The sequence below is a fragment of the Megascapheus bottae genome, chromosome 19, assembly GCF_031878675.1.
Source record: "Megascapheus bottae isolate mThoBot1 chromosome 19, mThoBot2.hap1, whole genome shotgun sequence".
In the NCBI taxonomy this organism is placed as follows: domain Eukaryota; kingdom Metazoa; phylum Chordata; class Mammalia; order Rodentia; family Geomyidae; genus Megascapheus; species Megascapheus bottae.
Genome location: NC_143527.1, coordinates 43,755,999 through 43,769,417, shown reverse-complemented (window position 1 = coordinate 43,769,417; position 13,419 = coordinate 43,755,999). Strand labels below are relative to the sequence as shown.

Below are 13,419 nucleotides of genomic sequence, written 5' to 3'. Positions count from 1 at the left end.
TTCATTGTCTGATACTATGTAGCTCAGAAGACCTGAGGTAAAGGGACAGCATGGAGTTCCAGAAGAGAATCTGCTCCTTTACCTTTCAAGCTTCTCCTTTTGTTTCTTAGTTCTTGATCCCTTAAACCGTCTTCTGTGAGTCCTACTCTTATTTGTATTCTGTCATCACATCTCTTTCTTCCATATTTGAATCCTCTGTCATCCCTATTTAGGGCTCCTTGTGACACTGGCCACCCAAAATTACAGTATAATCTTCCCATCTCCAGGTTCACATCTCCAAACACATATATTTTTCATGAAAGGTAATAGTCACAGGTTCTAGAGACTAGAGTATAGTCATCCTTGGGTCTATTTTCTGGAACAGTCAGGATGAGTTTGAACAAAGTTGCTCACGGATGCATTCCCAGAAACTCTGAAATGTCTTGTTTGCAAAGGTAACAATAATGTATTGTCCATTTTAAAGAGTTAGAAGAGGATTAAGGTACAGGAGATAAGTGGGGAAATATTTGCCTAGGTTTTATTTTAGCCCAACAAAACAAAGACAACACAAAACATACATGGGTACATACATACATGCATGCATGCATACACAATAGGCATATGAGTAATAGATACATATACATATAGATACATGGATACTCACACATCTACGTAGTGTACTTGGTTACATTAAGTATGGAAGATTAAGCTCCATGTCTTTGAAAACCCTGTGGTTTGCTAGAGGACACAGGTTGTATTGCAATACAATATACTTGAAAGTAAAGCAGTTAAGTTCCCTAAAATTTACCTCTTTTTTTTCCTTTATATCTTGTCTTTTCATTTTTTCCTATGAGTTTCAAAAATTAAAAGCTCCTTTTAGAGAGTAAATGTGATAAGTTTTGGTTTCATAGACTTGCTTTTCTGAAGTTATATATCATACAGGATGAGTTTGTGGTATGGTGACAGAGCAGCTCCTTAGTAATGCTTTTCCAGTTTATGTATGAATCAAAATGGGGGAGGGGGTTGCTTACCCTTGAGGACACTCGGGATAGCCCTGACTTATTGTAAGAGATCCACAGTGTATACTTGAAAAATTTTTTGGCATATAAACCTATTAGAGAAATATTATGTGATTGCCTTCTTAGAAGCTTAATACCACAAGAAGATGAAAACTTTAGATGGTCCTCTTAGTTCTTTGTTGTTGCCCTTCATAAACTAAATTAACTTATCAATATGCAATATCCCTTTCTTCAGTGTTTATTCTTTCAGCAACTGGAGAATTGAGGGTGTTTTTGCTTTTTAGTTTGAGGAAATACTTAATTTTGTAGACCCTTAATGTAAGACTGCATGATAGTATTTGGTTATTTCGAAGGAGAGTTTTGGAAATTGAATGTATTGAATGCAGAGAGAAGTGCTTTCTATTAATTAATATTGCTAAATTCTATTGGGTTTGTCTTTTAACTTCTTGGTGCTATTAGTTGGATCTAATTTCTGGAATTTATTAAGACTCACACTGACATAAGATGTATATAGGATTCATACTATGATTGATGGCTTTAAGCTATCATTATTTCTTTATACTTATTGCTAAGGATAATGTAAGTGGAACTCTAGTTTCCCACTTGTGATGTTTCCTTGCATGTGGCAGGAACTATAAGTAGAGGAACACTCCTGCCTGCTTTCTCCCTGCCCAAGCAGGAACTGCCTGGGAGGAAGTGTCAATCGTGACTAGGTCGGCCTCTTCTTCAGGGAGTTAACTGCCTGTGAAAGCCCTGTTCTTCCATCCTGTGAGTTTTACAGCAGCAGCTAACATATAAAGGGCCTTTGTGGTTCTCTAATGCCGCTTGTGACTGGGTGGGTGAGTCTGTTTAATTCTGTGCTTCAGTATGAACAAACCCATTGTTTTCTGCTCACCTCAACCAGAGGTTAAGGTCTTCCGGCATGCTGGTAATAAAGGTGATATTTTTGAAAGCCTGCTTGCTTTTTTTCATGGAATTCATTGTTCATTTTATCCAAAGCTCTGTAGGGACTTGTGGGGCCAGTCAATTATGCCAGTGTCCTTGTAAATATCTTTGATTTCTTACAACAGCTCTGAAAGTCATTTCTTTCAGAAAACAGGGTCCTATGAAAGTAAATCACTTCACAAAATCAAGTTTGATTTGGTACCCTGATCAGGCTAACTCCCAAACCTGAGTCCTTAAGGACCTGCTGTGAATAAAAATACTACAGATAAAAGCTTTTAAAGGACTTAGCATAATATAGAGTACTGAATAGTGCAGATGCTGTCTGTTCTTTTATAGTTATAAATAAAAAGCATTTCCACATAGCCTGAATTCACAGGGGCTTGCTCACCTCCTTCAGTTCCTTTTACTGACTTTACTCTGTCCAGTAATTTCTGACTATTGTGGGACTCTTACGCTAGAAGGCCCTTTCACTCCCTAGATCTCACTTCATGTGCTACTTCTCCAACTGGATTCCCATGTCCATGAGACATGGTTCCATATGACTTTTTCCAACCACCACGATCTTCCCCTTTTTCTCCATACAGGCAATCTTTGGTGGCCGTATGTTCATTTCAAGCCTTCATTCCCCACATGACACCTGGGAAACACCACAATTATTTTCATTTCACCCACTGGCTAGCACAATGATGATGCCCCAAGATTGGCTGCTAAGTAAATAATAGGTATCGTGTTTACTTTATTAGCCTTGATCTCTGTTGTTTACTCCTAATGCAAGTAACATGTTATAGACAGTTCTCCAAATTAATGCACATCTGCAGCCATCTTTTGTAACTGCAAATTCTTGCAAGCATAACGTGGGTTTTGAAGTGTGAATAACTAGAAGAGTTCAGGGATAAGGAAAGATAAAATATTCCAGCAGTGAGACCAACTTTATGTGGTACTAGGAAATGCTCTCTGGTTACATTTCAATACCAGGTAATATTTGTTAAACATCAATTTCTGTTTGGTTTTTTCTATATTAGAAAAAAATAAAGTTTAGTCCTCCAGACCGAGCCATTAGGAGTTCAGTAATCTCAGTGTAAATTCTAGTGTCTTCTTTTGTTTGTTTGCCTGCTTGCTTTTTGAAACTTTGGTTTAAACCCCAAGCTGTGCTTGGTAGGCAAACATGGTACTGATTGATCCACTTTTCCAACCCTTTTGTGTCAACTAATTTTTTAAAATAGGGTCTTGTTTTATGCTCAGATGAGGCTGGATTCTGATCTTATTTGCTTGCCTATGTCATGGGGATGACAGCCATTCACTATTGCACTCAGTGTGTTTCCCCTGTGGATGGGATTACAAATGTGTGCCACCATCCTGCAATCAGTTGAGATAGTTTCATGCACATACATTGTTGTGGTGGTGGTGGTGATGGTGTGTGTGTGTGTGTGTGTGTGTGTGTGTGTGTGTGTGTGTGTGCTTGAACTCAGAGCCTTACTTTCTCACTCAACTATTTTTCTCACATCTGATTCTGTTCCATTTAAACTACACTACCTATTCTAGCTTTATGCTGTTTAATTGGAAATAATAATCATATGGATTTGTGTGCCTGGGCTGGCTCTGAACATCAGTCCTCAGATCTCAACCATGAACCACTGACACTACTCTTCTGAACTTTTATTTTTTGGCTTTCTTCAAACTGTGATTCCCCCATCTTTGTCTCTCCAATAGCTAGGATTACACACTTGGGAGACAACATGGGGCTTAGTATTATTCTTGATAAATTGTTTATTTATTCATATATAAATTGGGATCAGTAATAGGGTAGTGGGTGACTTAATTTTGTTTCCTATTCAAGCATACAAAATATAAGATTAAATGTTATTAAAAAAAGACCAAACATGGGTAGGGAGCAAAGTAAGAAAAAAATTCTCTGTATACTTAATTTCTCTCTTCTGCAGCTGAGTTAATTTAACATGATTAAAACCTTGAAAGAGTAAAAGCATGATGTTTCTTGCATATTCAGTTCTGCACCCCTCAATCTTAGAAATGTTGTGCTGGGCAAAATTACAAGTCTTGGCCAGCTGTTCTCATAAAACAGCTTCCTTGGGGCCATGAACAGCCAAACAAAAATGCACAAGCATGACATTGATAATGCATCACCAGTGTCCTACTGTTTTGATATGATAGTTGATATTGCTTGGTTTTTGTCTACCCCATCCCTTTGATACAGGGCATTGATGTCCAGGATGCTCCTCTGAAGGAAATAAAGGTGACTAATCAAAGAAGATTTACAGCTTCATTTAATGTGGTGAATACTACCAAGCGAGATGCAGGGAAGTACCGCTGCCTGATTCGCACAGAAGGAGGTGTGGGGATATCCAACTATGCAGAATTGGTAGTTAAAGGTATTGAACATCTTTTTAAAAAATATCCCCAAATAGTCTATGAAACTAGATATGCTAGGTGGTGGTTAGTTTACTATTTGTTTAAAGCTGAAGCTTATTCTTGTCTGTGTCTGTACAGTCGTTTGATGATAGCCTACATTGATGGATTGCATTTTAAGTACAAATTTTGCATGTGAGCAATATTTTTGAAAAATGCATGTAATTTATGTTGGTTTAGTTGCATATAAAGCTATGAATGTGCTCTTGGCAAGGTCCTCTGCCAGCTCTATATATACAGATTAAAAGCTATAATTTTTTTAAGGAATGAAAAATTTCTTACTGATAGAAAAATCACTTAAAATGCAAATATTCAGCAGCTAGGGTGTTTATGATAGCAGGGTGGTTAATAAAATGAAACAGTGTCAGTATAAAAATGTTCCATTATATCACACCAGCCATATTGATAATACTGTCTCAGCATTCATAATGTCCCAGTTAGGCTCTATTACTATATTTTGCGTGACTGGCAAATTGAGTCATTATATTCAAGAAGGTGGAGGATAAGGGAAAGAGAGAAGGGAAACAAGTTTCCTTTAATCAGTTTAATACTTTTTATAATGGACTGACAATTTTATTATGAAACAACTTGGGCAATTTTGGGTCACAAATAGAATAATTGAATCTTACTGAGGTACCATGGAGGCACCATTGTAGGCACTGGTGGCAGCAGATAATACCTGTTTCTTTTAAAAGAACAGAATAGTGGCCTTGTATGTGCATGCATGCGTGTGTGTGTGTGTGTCTGTGTCTGTGTCTGTGTCTGTGTGTGTGTGCGTGCACACAAGTGTGCATTCACGTGTGCAAGCGTACACACATATAAGCCAAAGCTTTGCACATGTGTAACTACTGAGCTACCCCACTGCCATATCTATGCTCTGTTTTTCAGTTTTCCTTTTGTATAAGTTTAATGTAGAATGGGTAAAATTAGTCTTATTAAGATGGGAATTAATGCACCATCTATCTGGCAAATATCATGTAACCCTTCTATTAATTACAATAAAAATATATGAAAAAAAGATGGACTATTCTTTTCATCAGCAATTTCCTCTTTTCAGGACATTTTAAAGAACGGTGGGTTCAAATTCCTGAATTGGCTTTGTAGACACAGGCCAGGGGCTTGCCCTCTCTGGGCTTTTATTCTCTTGTATATGGAAGAGAAACAGCCATGGCAGGACTCAGAGGAATCACTTGTGGAAAGCACATCTGTGCCAGTTATAGGGTGTACAGAATAAGCTGCCTGCCATGTCAGGGCCATGAAGGGGAGTGGGTGGGAAAGGGATACTCTTACTATCTGACTTGGTAAAGAAATTTGTGATTTATATCTGAGAATGAACAGCAAAAGTACCTTTTCAAATTAAAATCACTATTAAGGATTTTATTTATTTTGGGGGGACGGGGGATCATGGGGCTTGAACTTGGCCTTCGTGTTGTACCTGAGCTCTCTTCAGCTCAAGACTACCACCCTATCCTTGAGCCAAGCCCCACTTCCTGTTTTCTAGAGGTTAATTGGAGATAAGAGTCTCAGGTCCTTTTGTGTCCAGGCTGGCTTTGAACCAAGATCCTCAGATTTTAGCCTCCTGAGTAGCTAGGATTACAGGCATGAGCTACCGCACCCAGCATTAAAGATTCTTTTTCAAAGAAAAAGAGTCATAGATTTTCTGATCATAGGATCATGATTATTTTATTGAATTTTCTTTTGAATTTTTATTTTGAGTATTCATCAATTATCGTTACAGGGTGTATAGTTTTTATATCCTCATTTTTTCTGTTTCATATGAATATTGCCCCACATTAGCTATGTTGTCTTTCCAGCCATTAGTTTCTGATCACTTTATCATTTTGTCAAGTGAATTCACTGTAATTCACTTGATTTTCATCTGTTCAGTTGAATAAATTTGAAAAGAGTTTAATTGAGAAAATAAATAAATGAATGCTTTTTTCTCAATTGTTTCTTCATTTCTTCTGCCACAATCACACGCAGAATCTCCTGGAATAACTTTCATTCTAAAAGATAGAGCTGGTTTGGGCATTTGCTCTGACACAAGATCACTGCATCATCACACACAACTTAGGAAAGGCAATACTAGTTTACTGAGGATTCTCCCTCTAGAAATATTTGTAGGGAACTGTGCATGAAAATAGCTATTGGAATCCTATATTTTGTCACATTAGACTCTTGGGTATTTTGGTTTTAGTGAAACTTGAATTAGACTTACCTAGCTCCAGGGCCTGCACATGAACCCCACATGAGCCCCATCTCCATCCAGAGCTCCGTGTCCTGGCATGAACCTTCATTTCAGCTGAGACCCAGAGAACAGCAGTTCCAAGACAGCCCAGATTTCCTCCAGAAAATTCTTAGGATGGAGTGCTTGCCCACCTACTGCAAGGTCCTGAATTCAAATTCCGGTACCAACAATGAATAAATAAATAAACATGCCACCTCAAGTATGTTAACATATAAGCAAACCAGAAATTTCTAGTCTTCCACAACAAACACAGATAGAAGGAATAGGTGAGTTCTTGCTTAGATTTGTGCAGCACATTTTTCTGTCTTAGGACCTTGTAGTTTCTCTAGCTCCTTGATAAATGCTTGCTGCTCCTACTTACCTTCCCTATTTGTGGGCATACAAATAAGATTGAGATGTGAACTGTATCTTTTCCTTTATTAATAATTGTTAAGCCTGTTATATTTTTTTTCAGTTTTGGAAAATGTGACAGCATTCTGGATGCTGCTAGTTATTTCTTTGAGGCAACATTTGAAGATATACAATAACATTTTAAGTCTCTAGTGTATATGAAACAATTTTAATATACCATGTAATATTTGTTTTGCTCCTATTTTATAAATGGAAAAGCTAAATTCTCTAGAGCCTATAATTTTGTTAAGATCACATACTGGGGCTAGAAATGAATGTGGTTTAGCATTGAAGTGCTTGCCTAGTATGCATGAAGCCTTGGGTTTAATTCCTCAGTACCACATACACAGAAAAAGCTGAGAGAAGTACTGTGGCTCAGATGGGTTAAGTGCTAGCCTTGAGTGAAAAAAGAGTTCTGGAACAGTGCCCAGGCCCTGAGTTCAAACCCCAGGACTGGCCAGAAAGAAAAAAAAAAGATCACATACTGATTTGATGTCCATTCCCTAAAGGACAAGGACATAACATTATTCATACAGTGCATATAAATATTCTTATATGTAAATATCAATATTTACTTCTGTAAAATGTATTCATGTGTTTATATTTCATATACTGAAATGTGATAATGACCTATATTAGCCACTACCATTTATTTGTCTCTAAATATTTGCCTATGTGTGTGAATTTTCTCATTTCTTATAGCTGGTGGCACAGGTCCATAATCCAAGCTACTCTAGTGGTAGAGACAAAGAGGATGATGGGACATGAGACCTTATCTAAAAAACCAAACTAAGGAAAGCAAAATGTTCATGACTTTAAAAGTAGACCTCTTGGCCTCGGGCTCCGGGCTGTCCCAGGCCCCGGTGGCTGGGCCTCCGCTGCCGGCAGGCCTCCTGGTGTAGGGAGGACGCTGCGGATCCAGGAGGCGGCCATGGTGAGAATGAGGCAGGGAGGAGAGCAATTCCACATGCCAAATGTAAACTAAGAAGTCAGGAGTTTTTCCTGCTGTAAGTGAATCCATGCACTCAGCAATGAGTCTATGACCTTTGATGATGTGTTTGTCAACTTCACCCTGGAGGAATGGGCTTTGCTCCATCCTTCCCAACAGCAGCTGTACAGAGATGTGATGGTGGATACTTTCAGGAACCTGGCCTCCATACAAAAAGAACGGGAAGACCAGGCAGTTGAAGAAGTGTGCAAAAGTCCCCAGAGATGACCAAGAGTTCAGGATTGATGGAAACAGGCCCTGGACTAGCAGCTTACACCTGTAATCCTCAGTGCTCAGGAAGCTGAGATCTAAGGCTCGTGATCTGAAGCCAGACCAGCCAGTTAAGTGCATGAGACTCTTATTTCCAATAAACTCCAAAAAGCTGGGATTGGCAATGTGGCCCAAATGGTAGAACATTAGCCTTGAACAAAACATGCTCAGCGACAGTGCCCAGGCCTTGAGTTCAAGTCCCAGGACTGGCAAAATAAAAAGAAGGTCTTCAAGGTGGAGAAGTGTTTGGTGGTACTCTAGATTCTGTTATGAACATTGAAACCCCTGCTGGAGTGGAAGTGAGTGTCTTTGACATCTTCCTCAGGCATTCATCCTTGAGCATGGCCTTCAGAATTTACACTGACTCCAAACTCTATGAGTATGGGGAACTTGAAGAGAAGCCCTGTAAATGCCTCGTGTGCGGGAGAGCCTGCAGTCATACCCAGTGCTGTCAGAATGCCAGAACCCACCAGTGTGAGCAGTGTGGGAATGTCTTCAGTCACCCCACTTCCTTTAGGACACACCAATGCACTCACACAGGAGAGAAGCCGTACGTGTGTCAGCAGTGTGGGAAAGCTTTTAGTTCTTCCAGTTACATTAAAATACACGAGAGGACGCACAGTGGGGAAAAGCCTTACGTGTGTAGCTTCTGTGGGAATGCCTTTCGGCAGTCCAGTCACCGCATCTGGCATGAGAGGACTCACACTGGAGAGAAGCCCTGTGTGTGTAAGCAGTGTGGGAAAACCTTCTATTCTTTGATGTTGAAAAGCATGAATGGATTCACAGTGGTGAGAAACCGTTTCTGTGTAAGGAATGTGGCAAAGCCTTTAGTGATTCAAGCTCCTTGCACAAACATAAAATAACTCACACTTAAGAGAAGCCCTATGTATGTAGACAGTGTGGAAAAGCCTTCAGGTCCTGTGGTTATCTGACCATCCACGAGAGGACCCACACTGGAGAAAAACCTTATGTCTGTAACCAATGTGGGAAAGCATTCGGGCAGTCCAGTCACTGTCTCATCCATGAGAGAACTCACACTGGAGAGAAGCCTTATGTGTGTAAGCAGTGTGGGAAAGCCTTCTTTACCCTGAGTGGTCAACGGAAACATGAACGAACTCACGAATGAACTCACATTGAAAAGAAACTTTTCCTCTGTAATGAATGTGGAGAAGCCTTCAGTGATTCTAGTTCCTTACACATAGATGAAGTGACACACTGGGGAGAAGCTTTGTGTATGTGAGCAATGTGGGAAACACTTTGATGTTCAAAAACATGAATTTGGGAGCTGGGAGCATTGCCTAGTGCTAGAGTGCTGGCCTGGCGTGCATGAAGCCCTGGGTTTTAATTCCTCAATACCATGTAAAGGAAGTCATTAAATAAAAAGGCATTGTGAATGAACTCACAAAAAAAAGTGGACCTCTTGCCTGTAAATATGAACCCCTGAGTTTAATCTCTAGTACTTAAAACAACAACAACAAGAGATACTATGTTGCATTGCCATTATTCTGTCCAGCCACTCTTCCTGCCACCCCTGTGAAATTCTGGTCAAAATTTAAATGTTGACATTTTTTGTTATTGATTCTTTCATTAACCAAAAGTCCTTTTGAATGTTTATTTCCAGGTTATTGCTGGATCAACTGATTTAGCATTTGAGTTTCTTTTCTCTATAGAGAGTTCACATAGAAAAACATTGCTTGACAAAAATATACACTGAAGTCAATAGTAGGTACACTCCTCCAACAGTTGACCCATTGTGATCTTGCTGCTTAGTTTTGAATAGCAGTTAAAAACTAAAAACCATGAGAAAGGTTATAAATGTGTGAGAATTAATGTACCTACTACTTGGCGAATGTAACTGTCACCCCTCTATTCATTACCCTAAGAATAAACAAAATCAAAACAAAATACTAAAAATCTCTCTTGCTGCCATTTATATTTCGAAAGAGATAAAAGGTTCACTCAGTTTATGGCTATGCAAATTCCTTTGAATGTGTTTATCCTAATTCAAGAAATTGCCTGATAGAAATTTATGTTAAGTCGTTGTGAGAACTATACAGCACATACTTTAACAATAGAAACGATAGTACCTTCACATCACATTTATATCCTTTAAATGAAATCCATTAAAAATTTCATGTCTTATTTTGACTTAATCTAAGGTGCTGTTTCATATTCCATGTAACGTAGCACAACTAAACATAAAAAAGAACAAATAAAAGAATGGATGTTGCTGGTTTCTTAGCTGGTCTGGGAATCGTTCATTCACGTAGCATCCCAGGTGCAGGCCTCAGATGGCCCTAGTTTTCCCAAGGTCTTGTTAGTAGGAAACAAAGTTGGCCCTATCTTTCTTCCCTGGGAGTAGGAAGAAGTTGCCCCAGGCAAGCCATATGCTGGTAATAGATTGGAGTAGGCTTTATTTTCCATGTATTTGTTTCTACAAAAAGAACGAAAATACCGGTGGAAACATTTGGGAGAAAAATCATCAGATCTTATGTTTTTCCTTATATGTTAACTCATTGAAGCATAAACATGAAGAGTGACCTTGTTTCTCATATGGGGGACCCTTAGCAGGGACATTGGCTTGTGGTTAACCTTTATTGGGCTCCTGAATGGACGTTCAACTAGCACTGAAGTGTCAGGACCTTCTGTGTCTTCTCAGACAGTGATGCAGAAACAGTCACTCTCAGGTTATAAATAGAGAAACTTCCTTGGGTTGTATACAGTTCACTATGGATTTCTTAGACATTTTCCAGCTGGGCATAGTATATTTTTTGATTTGAAGCTTTTCTTTCTATTCATACCTTTAATAAGACTCATTATTGGAAGTCCACTGAACACTAACAATGGCAGACATTATTATTCAAAATGGTCAATTCTCCTCCAGATACATGAGTCTATTGTGATAGGGTTTTTTTCTGATTGTTTTTTTGTTTTGTTTTTGAGAATGAGTCATCTCAAAAATGCCCTTATGCTGAGATAAACATAAGTTCAGTAATGCTTTCTAAATTATAGTATCTTTGGGATGTAAGTGTAAGAAAACTCACTAATGTAAAGAGAACTCTAGTACCTTTGATTTTTTTTTTTTGCCATTCCTGGGACTTGAACTTAGGGCCTAGGCACTGTCCTTAAGCATTCTCAAGGCTAGCACTCAACCACTTGAGTCACAACACTGTTTCCAGCTTCTTCTGTGTATGTGGTAATGAGGATTTGAACCAAGAGCTTCATGCATGGTAGGCAAGCACTCTACCACTAGGCCACACTCACTGTACATTTGATTTTTAAAAGATTCTCAGGAGTTTGTCACTGGAATGTTTACTATTGATTAAATACCACCACCATGACAGCTTTCACTGGTGACTCTCTTGGTAAGTTACCGGTCTGTATTGCTGAGTAAATAGAGTTGTGTCCTATAGCAATTAGGGGTATATCTTATTAAATACATTAGATTGTAGTTCTTGATTATTTTGAGACAGGGTCTTTATGTATTGAACATTTCTTTTGGGCTCCAGTGATCCAGCTCAATCTTCTATGTAGCTGAGACTAAATTTGCCAAGCTCAAGTTTTTAAAAACAGTTTATTTTTACTGTGAACTTTGTGAAATCCTTTTTTTCCATGAGTGTGTGTATGTGTGAGTGCGTGTGTGTGTACGCATGTGTGCCCATGTGTGCTTGTGTATGTGTGGGTGTATGAGGTATAAACTCAGGGTCTTACACATTTACCTGCCTTTTTTTCCCTCAAGGCTAGCATTCTATCACTTAAGCCAGACCTCCATTTCCAACTTTTTGGTCATAAATTGGAGATAGGAATCTCATCTCATGATTTTTCTGCTCAGAACTGTGTTCCTCAGACCTCAGCCTCCGGATTAGTTAGGATTATAAGCATGAGCCGTTGGCACCCAGCCATATCAATTGTGTCTTTAACATCATGATTTCATTTCCTTCGGACAGACATCTGGAAGATAGATTGTGGGATCCTGTGGGCATCACTCAACAACTGTGCTTACCTTTTTTTTTTCTTATGTGGCACTGAGGAATTGAACACATGACTTTATTCATACTAAGCAAGCATGCTTAGCCACATTCCCATCCTCCATGCTTATTCTTATTAAGCAAAAAAGAATTATTCTCATCAGTTCTTTCTTGATATTTTAATGTTGTTTACTTTTTAATCATTGACAGACACTTAGCTTTTTTTTCCAAGTGGAGACAAAAATGTTTGAAAAGTGTTTCTGCTTTGCCTTTCAGAACCACCTGTTCCCATTGCCCCCCCTCAGCTTGCTTCTGTGGGAGCAACCTACCTGTGGATACAGCTCAACGCCAACTCCATCAATGGGGATGGGCCCATTGTGGCCCGAGAGGTGGAATACTGCACAGCCAGTGGGAGCTGGAATGACCGGCAGCCAGTGGATTCCACCAGTTACAAAATTGGGCACCTTGACCCAGATACAGAATATGAGATTAGTGTACTCCTCACCAGACCAGGAGAGGGTGGCACAGGATCTCCTGGACCAGCTCTCAGGACAAGGACCAAGTGTGCTGGTGAGTATAAGACAATGTCCATAAAACATGATGGTCTTTCTGGCATTGATCAACAATATTGGGATCCTACGGTCATTCATGTTTCCCTAGCAGTGCCAACCTATGTATAGATAAATATCCCCTTGTCCCTGAGAACCTCAAGCTAGGAGTTTATGAACTTTGGAACATGGGACCCAATGTCTCTCATCTCACCTTCACCTCTTTTTTTTCATATTTTATATTGTAATTAATAGAAGGGTTACATTATATTCACCAGATAGAAGGTGCATTACTTCACATACATTGATACCCTTTCTCCTGTCTTGGTTCCAATTTCCCACCCCCACCCCCACCCTTCATCTTGTTTTTTTCCCTTCCCTATCCACTTCAAATACCCCAATACACATATATACAATATATCAGATAACAAAGTGAAATACTGTAACAATATGAGATAACCAAGGGACAGATAAAATAGTACTTTAAGGACAACAATCACTCATTATATGGCTTTTGTTTTTATATCCTAGAGGTCCTTTCATTTATCATCATACTGTATGACCTTATGTACTAGGTTTTGCTCTATTGCAAATCTCTGCTAATAGAGCCCAAGATTTCTAATGATTATAACAAATGAGG

General features: G+C 39.0%; 1 protein-coding gene and 1 pseudogene across 8 annotated transcripts in view; both read left to right on the top strand.

Annotated features, from left to right (window-relative positions):
* The window catches only part of Ptprm (protein tyrosine phosphatase receptor type M), a 750,652-nt gene that overhangs the window by 323,238 nt on the left and 413,995 nt on the right, over nucleotides 1-13,419 (top strand). For all 8 annotated transcript variants that reach the window (XM_090353479.1, XM_090353477.1, XM_090353478.1 and 5 more), the window contains exons 6-7: nucleotides 4,156-4,330; nucleotides 12,508-12,801. In XM_090353479.1, the coding sequence (XP_090209605.1) occupies nucleotides 4,156-4,330; nucleotides 12,508-12,801 (469 nt within the window). The remainder of the gene's footprint in view (nucleotides 1-4,155; nucleotides 4,331-12,507; nucleotides 12,802-13,419) is intronic.
* Nucleotides 8,045-9,639, top strand: LOC150049939 (uncharacterized; annotated as a pseudogene).